This window comes from Chinchilla lanigera, unplaced genomic scaffold (assembly GCF_000276665.1).
Source record: "Chinchilla lanigera isolate Chin_1 unplaced genomic scaffold, ChiLan1.0 scaffold00093, whole genome shotgun sequence".
NCBI lineage: Eukaryota > Metazoa > Chordata > Mammalia > Rodentia > Chinchillidae > Chinchilla > Chinchilla lanigera.
Genome location: NW_004955494.1, coordinates 5272971 through 5292293, shown reverse-complemented (window position 1 = coordinate 5292293; position 19323 = coordinate 5272971). Strand labels below are relative to the sequence as shown.

The window sequence follows — 19323 nt, the reverse complement described above, 5'->3', positions numbered from 1 at the left end:
TAGTCTACAGAGAAAATCAAGGGAAGACTGAGAGATGAGGAAGATCGGGAGTAGGGGAAGGTTACCTCTGAAAACCTACACTGAAAAGGTCTATCTTGACAAACATCCTCAGCAAGCTAGGGAGGCCATTGTGTAGATGACTGAGGTAAAAGCATTTCAAGTTTGCGGAGCAGCAAGTGGGATGCTTGGGGACATGAGGACACTGGGATATTTGAAGAGTGGTCACAGTGCCAGTGTCAGGGAATGGAGTACCCTGGGTAGGGATGAAGGCAAACAACAATGGCAAGCTAAATTGTGTGGGGTCTTGTAGGTTATCACTGAGCTGTTGGCTTTGTTTCTGAAAGAGAGTCAGTTGTGAAAGACCACAATGATAATTCACATCGTAGGTGATTTGACTCAGGCTTGAACGGAAGCAATGAGATTAGAACAGAACAGAAAGGTAGAGATGCAAGAGTGACTGTGTTCGTCAGGTTTCTGCCACTGTGATGAAATACATGAGATGATCAATTTTACAGGGAAAAGATTTATTCTGGCTCACGGCTTCAGAGGTTTCAGTCCATGGTCAGCTGGGCCTCTTTCTTTAGGCTATGATGGCACAGTATATCATGGTGTGAGAGCATTGAGCACAGATCTGTTCACCTCACGGTAACTAGGAAGGAAAAAAGAGCAGATAGGAAGAGACCCCGGTCCCCAGTGTCCCCTTTAAGGGCAATGACCTAATTTCATCCCACTAGTCCCCAACTTCTAAAGGTTCCCCTACCTGCCCACCCCACCATGAGCTAGGGAACAAGCCTCCAACCCATGACTCTTTGGGGGACATTTCAGATCCAACTACAGCAGTGACTAAGAGCATGTACCCCTCTTTGGATCACATGTCTCTACTAAGATTAACTTGAGTTTCTTACCCTTCAGCCTTATGTTTTTTAATAAAGTAATCAACAGTCATGGGTGGCCTCGGTCCTACACTTTTATCAACTTTGCTGCAGGCATATGCCTGGCTGACTGCACATATAGCCGTCTCCTATGATTTATGGCTCGAATTGCCTCTAAGTACTGTAATCAATGCCATTCAGTATGTTCTTACAATAGTGTGTTTTGTTCTGTTCTAAGAAACACATCTTCTGAAGAACTCAACATGTGAAATGTTTGTCTTCCTGAGTAACCTCAGATAAACAGGTAAATCTCGAAGCTAAGCCAAGACCCCATCTGAGCTGATGTGCAAAAGGGTCAATACCACAGCTTCTTGAGACCTTCAGAGAAAAGGGAGAAATGTGCCTTCCAGGAATTGCCTGGACACAAATGAGAAAGGTTGTGTTTCCCCAAAGGCCAGTATGTTTTATATTTTCTTCATCTGAAGAGAAAAAGAATATCTTAGAGCAGAAGGCCAAAAGGAGTAGAGGACTTTGTGAGCTGAATATGAGAACTAAAAAGATATACGGAAACCTTTCCTCCTCCTGAGAACCAGCCAAATGGAACTCACTGGGAAACAGTTTGTCAGGGACCGAGTGACTAGAATCATATTGGCTCTAAACTAGAGTTCATTATAAAGGAAATACCTCATCATGCATGGAACATTAATTAAATCAGCACTGTGGAAAACTATGGTCGGGGCAGTGCAGGATTCTTTGTAAGTAGGGTGGTGGGTACAATACATGTCTATATTGCAATAATTTTTGCCTACATTAAAATTTATACTAATCACACTCTTTAAGAATGGTTTAACAGTGACCTATGCTCCTAGATGTAATTCTTTTAATTAATGAAGAAAAAGTGAGTCACACTCATGGATTGCAGAGTGACATTCTGGCCAACAATGAACCATGCACACACATATATATGCTGTGATGTCCCACATAGCCTTGGTGTGTAACAGGCCACACCATTTAACTTTGTGTAGCTTATGCATGCTACGATCTCTGCACAATACTGAAATCACCTACAGACTCATTTCTCAGCAGCTACCTTCATCATTATGTGGCGTGTGACTGTACAAGGTTACGCTGAAGGACTTCAACAGAAAGACAAGACATGACTCTTAGGAGAAGTCTCTAACTTGGGACCCAATTGGGTAACTGCTGCACACCACAGTGGACTTTTAGATGTCTACATAACGTTCAGGTTGAGACACGAAATAAATATATATTCAGCAGTTCCTTTTGAGAATTATAGTAAATGGCTTGATAAATTTGTATGACTTGACACCGTGGAGTAAAAGGATACTAGCAGAGTGATGGACTCAGAGATGAATGAATGGTATTCTGACCATTAATCTTGATCATCAACTTCACTGGATTAAGAAAGGCCAAGAGAGGTGATTGGACAGATTAAGAAAGGCCAAGAGAGGTGATTGGACCAAGGAGTTCACTCACTGACGAGCTCATAGCTGACTGAGTTACTGTACTAGGAGGTTGCTGTAGTTGGAGAAAGTGGGTCTCTAGGGATGTGACTTTAACAGCATGCCTCTCCTTGGACAGTTTCCTTTTCTCAGTCTGCTTCCTTGCTGCCATGAAGTGAGCAGGCTTTTTCCACTACACCCTTCCGGCCCATGATGCTTCTACTTTACCAAAAGCCTAAAGCAATGTGTCCAGTTAATGAGGAATCAAAACCTCTGAAACCAACAGCCAAAATAAGTCTTTCTTCCTGTAAGCTGTTTAAGCCAGGTATTTGTCACAGAAATGAAAAACTACTACAGGTATGATACCTAGTTTAGCCTTTCACTGAGTGGCCCTGGGGGGGCTGCACTCAGAAATTCCTTCCACCTCCTCTTGCCTGGTGACAGTGCATTCAAGGGGATTTCAGCATAATTAACCCAAAACTTCAAACATCCATAATTCTATGTCCCTTTCCAGGTTCTCATTTTACACAAACACTTTAAATTTCATTATTATTATTATTAACTGTACTACTCTGTTCCTCTCAGCCTTTATTTTTCCCCACCCTCTTTGTCATGCTTGTCTTTTGTATCTTTTTCACAATTATTTCTCTATGCCTTGCAGCTTTGGGGTCAGCAGGGCTTACATTATACAACTATGGCCAGCCACTAGTTATAACTTTATCATACGCAATCTACCCATCTCTGGGTGTTTCCAGTTGCTTTTTTCATTAATTAATTAATTTATTTATTTATTTTTGTCTTTTTGAGACGGGGTCTCCGTATGCAGCCCACCCAGGCTGGCCTCAAGCACAAAGCAATCCTCCTATCCTACCCTCCTAAATGCTGGAATTACAGGTGTGCATCACCAGGCTTCGCTCCAATTGCTTTTGTGGCTGCTTTATGTAAGATTTTTAAACTGTCTTCAAAGTTTGATTTGTATTAGTGGATCAAAATTGAAATCAATTATACAACAGATTAATTGAATTATTAGTACATGTATAAAGATGTATATAACTAGGATTATAAGCACACAGATTCCACTATATGGACATTCATAATCAGAGTCGTACACACACAAATATATGTATATTCACAAATTTCAAGCAGATAAATGTGGATGAGGAAGGGCTAGAGACATTACACAAGTCATCATGAAAACATATTAACAGGAGATGGTATCAGAAGATGTCTCTGGCTCACTCTGGTTCTCGAGTAGTATATCATGGGCATAACAGAGATCTGAGGCTTAATATAAATTGAAAGATACCAAACATTGCCCTTGATCTTTGCAGCAATGATGGTACTATTTGTGCCATCTTACTAGTATCATGAATCCTGATACGTTCTTTTATTGGCTTACTTTGTGCAAATGGATGGACTTGTTTTTGTAAAGTTCATAATTAAATATTTTCCAACCAAAAGAGGCATTTGCTTTCAGACAGAATATTAATCTATTTAAGAAGCGCTGTTGCACTATGATAAATAAGCCATTTACCATATCCCATGGTATTGGTGACCTAATTAAGACAGAGTCTCCTTTTCAATTTAACCCAAGAAGATCAACATTGCAGTCCTGGTTCATCCTGTACTGCATTTCCAGTAGGTTATGTTGTTTACACACACACACACACACACACACACACACACACATCTACCCACTGTGTTTTAATGAAGGCATCATTACCACAGATAGGGCCTTACTAGAAGGTGCCATTATGTATACTATAAACACAGCCCCTATAGTCTGACCAAGTACCATTTCCCCACTTTACAACTGAGAGAACTCAGGCTCTGTGAGATGGAGCAATCTGCCCAAGGAAGCCCAGCTAAGAATGGAGCTGAGGCCCATTCCTCCTTACCTCTTCCTACTTTTCTCTTTCTTTCTTTGCTACTGGTGGATTAGGGACCAAGACTCAAGAGAATAGACAAGAAATGGGAGGTTGGACACAGTTGCTTTATTTGGTCGGTTTTCATGAAACCCCCATAGTCATGGACTAATAACAAATGTATCATGACCACCAGTGTGAAGATGGTGAAAGTCAGTCTCTGCTCCCCATGCAAATCAAACCAAATGAGTTTCAGAGGGCATGGCACTGGGAAACAGGGCTTCACCCCTCTCAACAGTCTGCGGGCAGTGAGTGTGAAATCTTCCTCTCGAAAACCTTAAAAATACGTCAGGAATGCAAATATCCTGGTTATATTTACATAGCAGGGTTGGCCCATTAGCAAGTGTCTGAACGTGGATGTGTCTCTCAACAGTCCCATCCCAGAACTCATTTATTCTTTTAATGAAAACTCACAGGGTAACTATTCAATGCGGCCACTTGTTCTTAGTGTTGAGGATTTGAGACACTGCGGAATAGACAATATCTCTGTGCTGTGCGCAAGTTATATTCTCGTCATAGAGACAGACACGTAAATAAGGAAGCAGGTATTCTTTAAAGGATAGTGGTGTACACTAGAAAAGATGGGGAGATCTGGGGGAGGAACAGACTCAAGGACAGGGTGACCTGACCTGGTAGGGCTCATTGCTTTACCTCCCAGGGTTCTCTCTTCAATTTTCCTCAATGAGACGAGAGACCTAACAGGTGTTTCTACACTTCTCCAAACCTAGTGTTCTGAGTTCTCTTTCGGGATAGTGTCTTGGAACTATTCTTCTTTCATTCGAAGCAGAATAATTATAGAGATTGATATTTATTTGTTTATGATTGTCCATGCTGCTGTTATATATGCATTGTCTTATTTAACTCTCAAACAATAATAAGAAGCACATTACTACCCACCACTTACAGATGTGAAAGTCAGGCTCAAAGAGACCAAGACAGCAACCAATGCTACCAATGCAAAGCTTGGAAATCTCAGAGCCTGGATTCAAGCCCGGTCATTTGATTCTAAAGCCCAAATCCTTCATCAGGGCCAATTCTTTCTTAAATGAAGATATCTAGGCCAGCTTTTCATTTCTTCGTGTTTTCAAATCATTTCCTTCTATAATATGTACCTGACTGGTATATGAGGCAGGGAACAGCAACAAAAGATTCCTAAAAAGCAGACAATGTCAACTGTACAGGCTAGTACGAGTTGCCGTTAACTGCTGAAGCAAATAATGCTTTGCTAAGATTAAGCATCCTTGAGCAACAAGAACATTGCTTAAACTGCCACGCTGGTCCCCGGCACTGGGAAACACAGGAAGAAGCGAAAGAGGTTCTGTGCACCTGGGGATCGCCTAGGTGACATGCAAATTCTGTGCCCACTCAGATGCAAACATCTTTATTCTTAACGGGACCACACAATACTAAATGTCAACAGCATGTGTTACACAAACACACGCCCTCACACAAACACACGAGTGTAGCCTCGATCTGAAGTTATTTCAAAAGAGATGACAATTATTGCCAGAGGCTCAATCACTTGTGAATGAAACACACGTTTGGTTCAGTGTAAAAGTTTAATATAAACGCAAAAGATCTGCACAAAGATGCAAAAAAAAAAAAAAGTTAGAAAACTCTGAACCGTGACTAAGCTTTTGTAACGTTTCTTCTCTTCACATTTAGGCAGGGATGAATTGCCTGCTCTGATCCACAGGATCATGGCTATAGATCAGAGATGAGTGAGAGTCCCAAGAAAACTGCAAAGCATTGTGTAGTATGTCACACATAGTTTTCCACTGAATACTGAGATCCACAAGATGAGAATGGGTCTTCTGAGGAAAAATTCCCCGCTCCTTGGAAAAGCAGTAGGAAACCCACATACTCATATCCTTCGAGTGTCACAAAATCTGTTTGTATATTAAAGGGGTTCAGTGTTTTCTCAAATTATGACCACAAGTCCCTTTCTCTGAATAATACCTCATATTATTTTTATAGGGGTTTAGCGTTCTCTAGAATATAATTTGGGGGGAAATGGACTGTGCAAGCAGGTAATGCTACTGTGGATCCAGGTCACCTAGATCCAGGTCACCCAGATTCTGTTACCTAAGAGTGAACCTTAGATAGAATCTTAACGACCCCGAAACTTCATGTCCAATATGACCTATCGCTGTCTTCACTGTATGAAGTGGGCAGAACTGTGTATTTTCCTTTAATACACACAGTGTTCCTATGTAATGATGGCTAACATGTCCCAAGGGCCTTCCATGAGCCGCACACTATTCTAAATGTGTGCATGGATGATCTCATGGAAAAGTCCAACTACCAGGCCAGAAGCGAACATCATTTCACCTGCAGAAGACTTCTCTCCCCTCCTGCACCCATATCCGCTGACTAGGAAGTCAGTATCAGGGACTCTGCCCGTGAAAATTCTTTGTGTAAACTATCATTGATGCTAACTCTTTCCCTGAGTCATTTTGACTCATTAGCTCTTCAGTATCCTCATGGTAGGACAGGCCTCTGGCAGACAGCGGCCATGGCAGCTCCCTGGATGTGTTGTCTTCAGGCTGGCACCCAAACAACTCGGAGAGCTGGCTCTGCCTCCTGGGCTTTACTGCACACATGCAGCTCCCTCTGACAGCCTGCACCCAGCTCAGCCAAGCTGCCATCTGGGGTGTAGATCGCCAATCTGCCAGGCCGGACAACAGAACAGGAGCACATGCAGGAATCTTGGTACATTCTGAGTTCAGTGCTGGTGTTCTGTGATGTGTACCTGCTAGACCCAAATACACAGATGGGCAGTGAATCCCCAGCAACACATACTGGGCTCTGATGCTCTCTTCTTGTTGCTCACAACACAAGATGTGCAGGCACCAGCATTTGCGCAAGCTGCTGCCCAGTGCTCTGATCTTCCTGAGATGAAACAGACAGCGTGGACCCAGGCCCAGCCTCACTTTCATTTGCAAACAGCATAAAGATGATGGTCGCCTTCAAATAGGGCAAACAGCCACTGCCCTGCACTTTTCTTCCCAGATTCTTCTAGGAAGCCAAGACCACAGCCAGCATCCCATGGGCAGATGCCGTGATCTCCCAGTACACGCAACAGTGAGGCTTCCTACCCACCAAAAGAAGACAAAGCCCAGGTTACTTTGAATTGTCCCTCTCAGTTGTGCCAACCCATGATCCAGAGTGACCACGGATGTAAAAGACAGGAGGAAAATGACAGGTGAAAGTGGAAGCACTAGTGTTGCAGACAGTCAGAATCATCGCAAACACAGGCCTTGTTAAATCCAGAGTCCAACCACACTGCTAATCAGTGTAAAGACACTGAACTATAAGTAGGAACAGAAGAAGGGAAAATATGAACATTTGGCAATTAATTTATCCTTCTACCAATTCTAAAAGTAGAAATAACTATCACTATCCTACAGAAGAACCCAAGACTTAGAAAAGCAAAGTCTCACTAGGATTTTTATCCAGATCTTTTCATCTCTAGATCCAGGAGCTCCCCACTCCCCACTGGGTTGAGCCTCGTATCACACGGCCTCTGCAGTGCAATTCATTCGCTTTCTCAGTGAAACTATGTTTTTCAAACTTTAAGCCACATTGGAAGACACCTTAGAACTCAAGTCAGGCGTTTTCAAGTCTGGAGAGATCAGTCTTTTCTGCTAAATGTTACTCACAAAGAAAAGACAAAGACAAAATGCATAAACAAAACAATAACAAAAGGAAAACAGTACCTGTTAGTCTGCCCCCAATAAAAGGTGACATAAGCATATTTAAAAATAGAGAAGCTATATCTGGTAACAGATTCTGAAGTCTGACAGTTCCTTTTTTCCTCTCCTGTGGTGACTCTCTCGTGCGCACTCTCTCTTGCTCTCTCTCTCCTTTAACCAGCTATTTATCCTTTCCCTGAAGCTCCAAGCTCCTGACACCTACCTGCCTATCTGCCCACTTTCCCAGAAACCAAGGGCTTCTCCACCACAGTACACAAGACTGTTTCAGAGGCACCTCTGCAGGTATGCACCCATGAGCCTGCGTGATCGTGGAGGTGTCTGTGGGTAGGGAAGGTAACTCACTTCAGAGTGACTACTACATTAGTCTCCTAGCGCTGCCCTCACGAAGTACGACAGGTTCAATGGCCTAAAACAACAGAAATGTATCTTTTCACAGGCCAGGAGGCTAGCATTCGACATCCAGATGGCCATATGGTTGCTTCTGAGGGCTGTGAAGGAGACATTCCCACGCCATGAGGAGCTTCCGCAAGGATAGCCAGCAATCCTGGCCATTCTCTCATTACAGATGCACCACTCCAAGGTCCATCCCATGGTCCTGGCACTGTAAGTCAGCACATCTTTTTCAAGTCCACAATTCAATCTATGACTGCTACTTTCTGCCAGATGTAAAGCCCAGGCCAGTTCTCCATTCCCGACACTCTTCATGAATTTGATCAGAGGCTGTCTACCATCACGGTGAACAAAATTTCTGTATAGATGTCTCGTTAGATTTTGAAACATATCTGTGCCCATTCTACACACTAGCAATTCTGATGTGGCAGATCCACCTAGGAGACAATACTTTTAAAAAAAAATAGAATTAAAAAGCAAAATATGAGTAATGCTCCTTCAGAAATGAGAATCGCTGAGGTTGATTTTAATAATCATATTTTAAATCTGGAAACCAAAACCAATAGAGGTGAAATAATACATCAAAGATCACTTAGAACATAAATAGCGGGTTTATATATTTTATCTGCAGCTTAGAATTGAACAACAATATTGCCAAGGAAGCATGCATACATAGTTTATGCATTATATTCTCATTTCTTTTGAGGCACCACTTTGGAAGACTGCGTAACTGTCATCATTACCATAACCAGGTACTACATGCAGGCGTCTGAGCAAACTACAGACAGCATGCACGGGGGAAGAGGGAGAAAGTCCACCACCAAAGATGAGCCTTTCACTCCTTACCGCATTTTAGCAAAGCAATGTCACGTGGACTTAAGAGAAGGAAGAGATTAGTGTGGGTTGAAGTAGACGGAGGAAGCTTCACGGAAATGGGGCTGGAGCTCAGTTCTGAAAGCACCTACGAGCTACATAACTGGAATTGGGGGAGGAGAACATTTTAAGTGGGCAGGAAACATAAGCAAACTCAGAAGCAGGAGCAAGACCAGTGGAGGGGAAACGCACTCATGAACCTTGTATAAGCACCAAACAGAACGAGCCAGGGAAGAATGGGAAGGATGTAGTGGGTGGTGTGTGTCTCCTTGTTTCCTGAACCACAAGCACAGGATAAATGTCTGCATACTTATGAGGTGATCCTATAATGTGCTGTCTAAACAAGACCATTTAAAAGGTGACAATGACTGCTAATAATAAGGCTAATAACAAGACCGCTAATAAGGGGGACACGAGTTACATCGTAGATACTGAGATAGCTACCATAGCTTACAGGAACATGGGAGCATCCATTTAAAACTGCTGTCCTGGGAATCTAGGGCTTCTCGCTGCCTTATAGATTAATATTTAGGAGCTGATACTGGCAGGAACTGAAAGCAAGTCAGTGACTTCGGGGGACGGAGGACTGTTAGAGAAGAGCTTGCACCGAAGCCTCAGTGCTGAATGCGTGACCTTTGAACCCCTTCTTCTTCTTCAGGTCTCCGGCAGCAACATTAAATACCGTAGAACATCTGTGAGCAGATAGTTAGTGGGATTAAATTTATTCTCTAATCAGGAATACTTCTCAAGTTAGTCTGGAAAGGAGAAATGATGGAAAAAATAAAGAAACTGGAGTAGAAAGATAAGTTTCCCAACCTGATTACATACAGAAAGCCCTGAAATGAAACCCCAGTGAGGGCCACTCTTGTTTAGGGACATTTATTTTGCTATACATTGCTTCAGATGTAACATTCTGACTTTCTTAGGGTGTGTGGGCTGAGGACGCAGCACCAGCGAGCTTCAGAGAGTGTTGAGACTGACAGCTAGTTAACTTTGACAAACGCCCTGTGAAGTGGGCTCTCTGATGGAATCCATGCTGTGATGATGGGGTACACAGAGATCTTCAGCCAAGTATGTGCACCCAGAGGAACTCAGCCCTACAGAAATAACCCACATTATGCAGCTGATTTTACATGTGGCAGAGACATTCCTACACGCATGTGTAGACACATGCACCAAATGAAGCCTGGACAGGCGGGGCCTGGCAGCATGGGCAGTGAGGAAATGGACATTGATCGAACTCTTGCCCAAAGCAGATACACATCTTCCTCACCAGCATCCTTGGAATATGGCCATCCAAGTCATCCACGAGCACACCCTTCAAGCCCATCTCTCCAGGGATTTTGTTCCCTCATTGGGCAGCTCTGTGTTAAGGTATTTATACTACAGTATCTCTCAAAGTTAGGTTTGTGGGCCAACTGCACCAGAATATTTTATATGCTTGTTAAAAATCACAGATTTTCAAGTCTAACTGTGTATGTGACTAAGTCAGCATTTGGAGCAAGGACAGAAACAGTAATTTGCATTGTTCAGTGTCTTGGGTGATGGTTATCTGCAGCACACAGTGAGATCCACCACTACCGTCAATGACTTCTAGGCCTGTGACTTGGTTCCATCTACCTAAAAACAGGCAGAAAGTCAGCTCTCTCTTCTTTACAGCAGCTCTTCCAATACTGGAAGACCTCACTCTACTTTCACTCCTTTAGAAGGAGCTATAGCCCCTGTGATTGAATTTTTCTTCACAACAAGGCTCCACATCCCAAGGCACTTTGGGCATGTTCCTGTGGGTCCTCTGAGGCTTGTCAGTGTCTCTTCTAAAACACGACACCCAAGCGGGAACACATGGTACAAGGAAGGGAGAGAGGGCTGGCGGATTTCCAAAGCCTTTACCACACGCTGCCGATTTGATCAGGCACATAAACTGGCTCTCTTGCCAGCTGATCAGGAGACTACCTGTGTCAGCCTAAACTAGCTGGCAGGAAGTATGACCATTTCATAAAGGTCTGATATTTAAATCACAGGTGAAGGCTGGGGATTTAGCTCAGCAGCACAGCGCCTGCCTGGCAAGCATGAGGTCGGGAGTTTGATTCCCGGTACTGGAAAAAAAACAAAACCAAAAAATTTTTTTAAAAAAATCACACTTGGTGTTGACTTCTCAGAGTTGTTTTCGTTTGGCAGGCTCTGCTTCTGTCTCCATCTCTTGATTGGCAACTGGTAGACCTTCTGTAACCTGTCCATTCCCATCCATTCCTAGTTATTTCTTTTAACTTATTATACCTGTTACTGGGCCAAGATAGCCCTTTCCAGTCATTACCTCATGGAATCCTCAGACAGTATTTTCCCATCTGACCGAGGAACAGACTGAGCCTTAAGCAGCTTATAATAATGAAGAAACAGGAGGAGGTATTCCTCTTCCTCACTGACGTACTCTCTTGATTAATCAACATCTTTTGGAGCAAAGCTCTTCATGTTCCAGATGTTTTATAAACTGAGTCAGCAGGGCCTAGGAGATGGGGGGAAATTAGGACGAAGGCCCCAGGATATAAAATTTCCATACTCTAGTCTCCTAATACTCCTGCCTAAAATGCACTTTACTTTCTCTGTTGTTAACTCCTGGCTTCCAGGTACAGTGACCAAATAACAATCAGTGGATAGCAGGGCCAGTTAGCGGCGCGGGATATAAGGAGGATATGTGTAGCTATTCATATATTCGTTAGGAGAAGTGACATGTGGCTATCCCAAAAGACTATCAGAAAATGACTAGAGGGGCCAATTTGTAGACAGAGCCGAACGCTGTAAGAAGTTAGCAGCAGGATGAGTATAAGGTATATACACAGGTAGACTGCCTTTCATTTTGTTCCATTTCACATTATCTGATATCTCAAGGCCGGTGTTTATCCAATTAACTAAGACATAATGTTGATTCGTTATTTATAGCATCTTAGTCCAAACAATTGACTTTCTCGTGGATGTGGTTAATTCAATCAAATTCCATGCAATTATACTCTAATTAAAAACACATATGTATAAAGTTGAAATACTGATATCTAAATGAACCGAATTTACAAAATCAGAAGACATGTAAATGATTAATTACAGACCTGAGTGGAGAAGCAAAACTAAAACTAATTTAATTGGACTCTGTTTTTTATCTAGAAGATGCCGAAGGACCAAAGGTCACAAATTCTCAGCGTCACACAGTAGCGACATTGAAGTTCAAATCCAATTTAAGTAACTCCAAATCCGTAGCCCTTCATCCGGGTCCTTCCCTGAGTTTTCACTACTCTGACTTCACTCAAACCCTGGTCTCCAAAACACCTTGATGTTTTCCCAAACAAAATCTATATTTAGACACTAAACCTATATCCAGGGGTCAAAACTGGTAAAGCTATATAAAATATTTCAGTTCTGGGTCTTTGCCTTTTCAGGTAGCCAGATAAAAGTTCTTAGGGACTATATATATTCTTCTCTAAGCTTTAACAAAACTCAATTTACTATTTATTCATTATTAACAAAAACATAGTTACTTGCAATTTCAGTGTCTAATACTTTGGTCCAAATTTTCCTTATACATAATAAACATACCAAGAAAATTTTTAAAGTACTATAATGTAAATCATGATGCCCATTTCCCCAAATACATTTTTCTTTATTGTTTACTATTCTAAGTTCCCTCATTACACTTTGTTTTTAGAGCAGTCCTTTTAAACCAAGCAAAACTGAGAAGCTCATTGACTCCACACTATAGGTGTACTTCCTATATCATTTACTGAATAGCCACCAGGTTTTCTTTATACAACCTGTAAAGAATTTTAAACTTTCAACAGATTGTTCTAAATTAGAGCACAAAGTGAATGTTAATGAGTAAAGGATACTCTAACTCACATGACTTTTGACTGATTATGTCTATATCCTCCAGAGCATAGTCTGGATTATCTGCTAAGCTACACTGACCCCAAGAGAGTTCTTTTCACTTTACTCACCAGTTGCAACACCGCAGGACCACTGCTCATTCCTCCACAAGGACTTGAAGCCCCCTACCCCCCACCAGTGATGCTCTCTCGTTCATATTCACCCTCTCCTCAACTCCAAACCAGCCCTGGGCATCATCTCAAAGCAGCACATCAGTCCTGAGTCCTGAGTCCACTAAACTCCACAACATGGAAGCCATGTTTGCTTCATTACACTCATTACATAAACCCTCTGTATACCTTGAGAGCATCCAGGAAGTTTTCCATCCCATAAGGACAGGCTCTTTCACACCCCTCTTGGGAAATTCAGGCATGTGACCCCTCTGGCCTCAGAGGGAGGCTGCCCCCCCAGAAAGACAGAGAGGGAGCCTGAGGCCACACTCACTGCAAATCGGACTTGGCAGTTCTCCTCGCCCAGGTAGCAGAGGTCGCCCGAGACGTTGGTCTCCAGCCACAGGTGCTCCCCATTCACAGCATTCTCCTGCAAGGAAAAGACCCACCCACTTCAGTGCTCTCTTCAGGGATAAGGGGGTGCAAGACAGGTAGTGACCCCAAGGAGTTCAAACACTTTTTACTGAACCCCTCAAGGTACCACTGGACTTGATCCTACTGAATTCTCCAAATGGAAAGAAATGTTTGGAAAACTTTGAGCTATAACTAAAATAGACATGAAGTCTATGCTGCTTTATCCATGGGTGCAGTCAATATTAAAACATATGTTTAACAAATGAGGGAAACAAACCATATAAATAGTTCCATGTAAAACCTTATTCATCCAGTCCCAACTCTGCAAACTCCATAAAAACTGTGAAAAATTCTATTAAAATTTGCCTTCACTTGGCAAATTAGCTAAAAAGGAAGATGGCAGAGTAAAAGTATTTTAAGTAAGACTGTTTGAAAAGTATTTATTTTTATCAACAATTAGCAAATCATATTTCTAAGGACAGAAGCTTCTTAAAACTTAAACCCCGAGTATTCAAAGCAAAATAAACGTCTACTAATTCAAACATTCATTAAGTTTAAATAGCCTTACAGTCAATTATTAGAAATTTTTCTAACTGAATAACTTTATTGCTTCTAAAAATATCCAATGCTAATGGTGAAGAGAGCTGCTATGAAGCATGATGCCATGAGCAACAATTCTACTGCCTAATAGCATGTGGCTGTAGAAAGGCAGTAAACACTTGTTCTTTAAAATACGATGAAGGGAATTCCACCTTCCTTCTTAAGGTATACTGCCTTGGAAAGGAGGGATTTACGTCATTGATGGCCTATCTTGTTTATTTGCTTAAAAAGGCATGTGAGATATTAGGTAAAGTATTGTCTTAGACTAACCATGAAGGAATAAAACCAAGTCTACAGATCTTACAGTAGTGTTTTTCTTGTTTTTAACTCATGCATCAGAAATATATGAACTTGTAGCTACTTTTTACGGAGCATGCTATGGACTGAACCGTGGCTCCCTCAAAGTTCACGTGTTGAAACCTAGCTCCCAACGTGGTAGAGTTAGCAGCTAGGGACTTTGGGAAGTAAGAGGGTCATGAAGGTGGATCTTTCATGGCATAGGGGAAATCTCCCTCTCTCCATGTGCACGTGCCCAGAAAAAGCCATATAAGCACAGGGCAAGAAAGTGGCTGGCTGTAACCTGGGAGAGGCCCCCACCAGGAGCTGAATCTGCCTGCACCTTGACCTTGTACCTCTAAGCCTTCAGAAGCACAAGTACAACAAAATAAAGCATTCTGTGTAAGCCACCGAGTCTATGGTATTTTGTTTTAGCACCCTGAGTAAACTATCATAAAGAGGAGCTCAATCAAAAGTTTTATAGGATAACCAAGCAATTTAGAAATCCATTTTATATGTGAGCCACTCTTACTATAAATCACCCCCGAAGGGTCTACAGAATAGCCCTGTGGATCCTGAAGCTTAACACAGAGAAGCAGAAATACAAATCAAATAATTCTTTTTGGGAGCAGAGACCAATTATCACCTATGTTTTAAAATAAATGCATTTTTTTTCAGATTTGGGGAGAATACATTTCCCTTTCAGAGCACACAGCTGCAAATATTTTCAGGCAAGTACCCAAAGGCTGTATCGTGGCCTGTGAGCTGGGTGCCTGCCACCCAAAGCAGGCATTGTCAGTCCTAAAACAGCAAAAATTATGCCTGCAAGCGTAGGGCAAAGTGATGAGATGTGCAAATGTCAAGGGCCATGGTGGAGATGAGATGCCATCTCTAAAAGGAAAGCACCATGGATGAGAATCATGACCCACTAGGGCAAAGGATGGACGCTTCTAAGACTTCCCTCTCTACCCTACTGGTAGCCTTTCTCTGTAGTAGATCATCTTCACTTTGCTCAGAGAAGTCAGTGTGGAAAAGGAGCTCATCTCATTTTGTGGAACAACAGGAAAGAGAAGAATTGCCATGCAGACGAACCCTAAGAGTTTTCAGATAGTGATGGATGATGACAATATTACAAAACACAATACAAAGCTACTTGTTCCCAAGGTATCCTAAAGAAATCTATCTTCACAATCCAAAACATTCTTATCATCCAACTTTATCACCCAGCTTGTCATCCAACTTTATTCTTTTTTCCTTTGGTCTTTTTGAGACAGGGTCTCACTATGTAGTTCAGGCTGGTCTTGAACTCACTTTGTAGCCCAGGCTGACCTCAAACTCGCAACAATCCTCCAGCCTCAGATTCCCAAGTGCTGTGATTACAGGCGTTCACCACCACACGCAGCTCTCATCCAATTTTAATTTATACCCAAGTATACAAAGCAAGACCTTTTTGTTTTATTATTCTTTAATTCATTCAGCAGACATTCATTCTTTACCATTGGTGCCAGACACTGGACCATGCAGTAATTCACAGAGGCAAATCTACTAGAGATGATAGAAACTAAACACATCATAACAGCAGCCAATACTAAGGAAAGAACCAAAGCAAAATCCTCACAACTATTTTAAAGTGAAGTAGGAAATGCTGCAATAGGTAAAAGTAAATTTTAAAAAATTGATAATTTCCATCTAGGATGTGCAGGAGCTATGTCTGGAAGGTCAAGGAAGCAGGAAATAGCAGGCAAAACCAGGGAGTCAGAAACTAGCAAACACCCCACCAACTCACCCAGCTGGGAAGCAATCTCCTCAGTCAGTGGCTCTTTGCCACATAGCACAGCATCTGCAACCTTCCAGAGGCTTGCTGGCCAGTCTAGCCTGAGGCTTGGGTACAGCAGGACTGTTAAGATTAGCCTGCCTCACTGTGGGATGGGAAACCTAACTTAAAAGAGGCAGACCTTTGGAAGGAAAAGTGGGAAAGGGGGAGATGGAAACTTTATTTTGTGCTGCCACAGTGGTCTTAGCACACTGGTTCTCAGATCTGGCTGCATACCGTAGTGACCTGGCAAGTGTTTAAAAAACAGCTGGGCCTTTCCAGAGAGTGTGTGTCAACGGATCCTCAGCATCAGCACTATCCAAAGTTCCCAAGGTAATTCTAATGTGCTAGAGATTCCGGGACCCATTAATCCAATATATCCTACCTCTTTGAGATCTTCAGATAACGGATTCTAGAACTCATCTGAGTGAAGCGCTGTTACACTTGATACTTCTCTACCTTGTACAATCACAGGAAAATGAGAAGGTGAGAGAGGAAAAGAGAGGAAGTCAGAGGTAGCCCAGTGAGATTTTTATGGAAAGAGACATTGTCAATGCTCAAAAGAGAATGGTTACAAGAAGTAGGACAATACACAAAACAGAATACAGTTATCATCGAGAAGTGCAAACATGGACAGTGGTAGCATGGAAAACTGTATGATATAAGGTCAAGTGAGTAAAAATGAAATTCAAAATTTACTATATATTATGACCACCACTCTACATAAAAATAAAGGATAAAGAAAACATATATATATATATATATATATATATATATATACACACATATATTGATTTCTTGACTCACATATCAATTTCTATTTATTATTCCCCTTTATTAGAAAATTTCAACAAATAATTTTCCTTATTTTCTGCCTCTACTTCCTTTCCATTCCACTGGGTGACTCTGGTTTCTCCTGAGATCGTATAAATCTTTCACCTTCCATTGGTTTTCTTCTAGTTTTGACTTTATTAGTACATGCTCGCAATACAAAATGATTACATCTCCATTGTTTCTTGAACCCCATTCCATCAGGCTTTCTTCCTGTGCCTTCCATTATAACTACTCTTGTTAAGATCGCCAGTGACTTCGTATGGCTGAGTGCAATGGCTAACTCTCCATCATGATCAACAGCTTTGACAGAGGTGATTCGTCCTTTCTGCTAGAGACTCTTTCTTCTATGGCTTTTGCTCTTCTTGCTCCTCAGTGGCCACTCCTTTTCATCCTTCTTCACTGGCTCTTCCCTCTGGTCCTTGTTTCTAGATACTGGAGTACTGCACAAAGCACTCACATTTCTCTATCAGCATTCGACCCTTAAGGTTATGCATTCAGTCCCCATGGCGTTCGATCTCAAGCAGTTATCGCTTCCCAAAATTATTCCTGCAGTAGAAACCTCTCCTTCGAACCTCAGACACACACAAAAACTCTCTTCCAGATTCTCCACTGAAAGACCTAAGGAGCACCTCAAAATTCCACACTCTCGAAAATTCTTGACTACCTCCTTGATTTGCTCTTCCTCAAAACTGCTCCCTGAACTTTCAGTAAACATCGTTTCCATTCTGACTGCACAGGCTGTACATTTTGGAGTCATTCTAGACAGAGTATCTCTCTTCCTCACACCTTCTATAGTGATCTCATTTATCACAGCTTCAAACCTACTTAAAACCCCATCATTTCTCATTAGTTCTGCTGCTACTGACAGTTCTGGCTTGGACTATCCCAGCACAACCACACCCACGCTGGTGTCCCTGCTCTACTCTGGACTCCTCATGGTCTGTTTTCCAAACAGCAAGCAAAGTCATTGAAATGTAAATCTGATCAAATCACTTCTGCGCAAAGCTCTTCAATAGCTACCCATACTTTGGTAGCAAAGGAAAGACCCATGTTGCTCCTTACTCCACTTTGCAGATCCTTGGGTATCATTCTGATTTCTTCTCCTACCCCTCAGTTATCTGATTACCTGTTCCTTTTACTTCATCTTCTGTTACACTTCTCCAAGGATGACTTGCAGTTACAAGGGTCTCCTTGCTTCTTCTCAAGCTAGCTAAGGAAGTTCTTACTTCAAGTTCAATCAATTTGATGCTCCTTTACCTAAAACTTTTTTTTTTTTTTTTTTTTTTGTCTTTTTTCTGGTACCGGGAATCGAACTCACGACCTTGCACTTACCAGGCAGGCGCTGTGCTGCTGAGCTAAATCCCCAGCCCCTGCCTAAGACTTCCTTGCACCTGATGCCAGCAATAGCATATTTCTCATTTAATTCAAGCCTCTGTTCAAATCTTCACACATCAATGTGTTCACTGTGCATTCTGCTTCTCTATCTAAACTGCCTATCCTCCACTGTGACTTTCTGTGGTTAATTTCTATTCACATTTTGGTCACCAAGTCAAAAGTAACCTCAATGACCCTAAAATCTAACTCAAGTTATTTTGTTAGTTTCTTTCATTAAACCATCTTCCTTTACCATCATTTATCTTAGCTGGAAATTATTTACATATCAGCATGATTATTTAATATTTTCTTTTATATTAGATGCTAAGAAACTTGAGCCCATTAAATGTCCAGTAACTAATTTAGTGCCTGGCAACAGTATATGCTTAAAAAAAATTGGTAACTAAATAGATGAAATGCTAAAATCACTGAATAAATTGATGAATGCACATTCCCATTATGTCCAACTCTGCAGAATGGAATGCAATAATGATTTTAAATGCATATTATTTTGGAGTAATAAACTATAAGATGTAAATATGGTATTTTACTTCCTGGGGATGCTGGTAAAATGATATCAGCCAGACCTCCAGATGAACTAGAGGTTAAAGCCAAACACCAAAGCTTCAGTGAGGTCCCATGGTTGGAAATATGCCATGTGTGTCGTTTCATGTGGTTGCTAGCTATCCCCAACTCCACTGGGTGAGTGTAACAGCTTTAGTGAGTTATATGTGTCTGTCTAGTCCTTACC

At 41.8% G+C, this 19323-nt stretch overlaps 1 protein-coding gene across 1 annotated transcript in view; it reads right to left on the bottom strand.

The window, feature by feature from the left end:
• Dgki (diacylglycerol kinase, iota) overlaps positions 1 to 19323 on the bottom strand; it is a 421640-nt gene that overhangs the window by 248765 nt on the left and 153552 nt on the right. Inside the window, 1 exon segment of the mRNA XM_013505028.1 lies at positions 13596 to 13691. Within this exon segment, the coding sequence (XP_013360482.1) occupies positions 13596 to 13691 (96 nt within the window).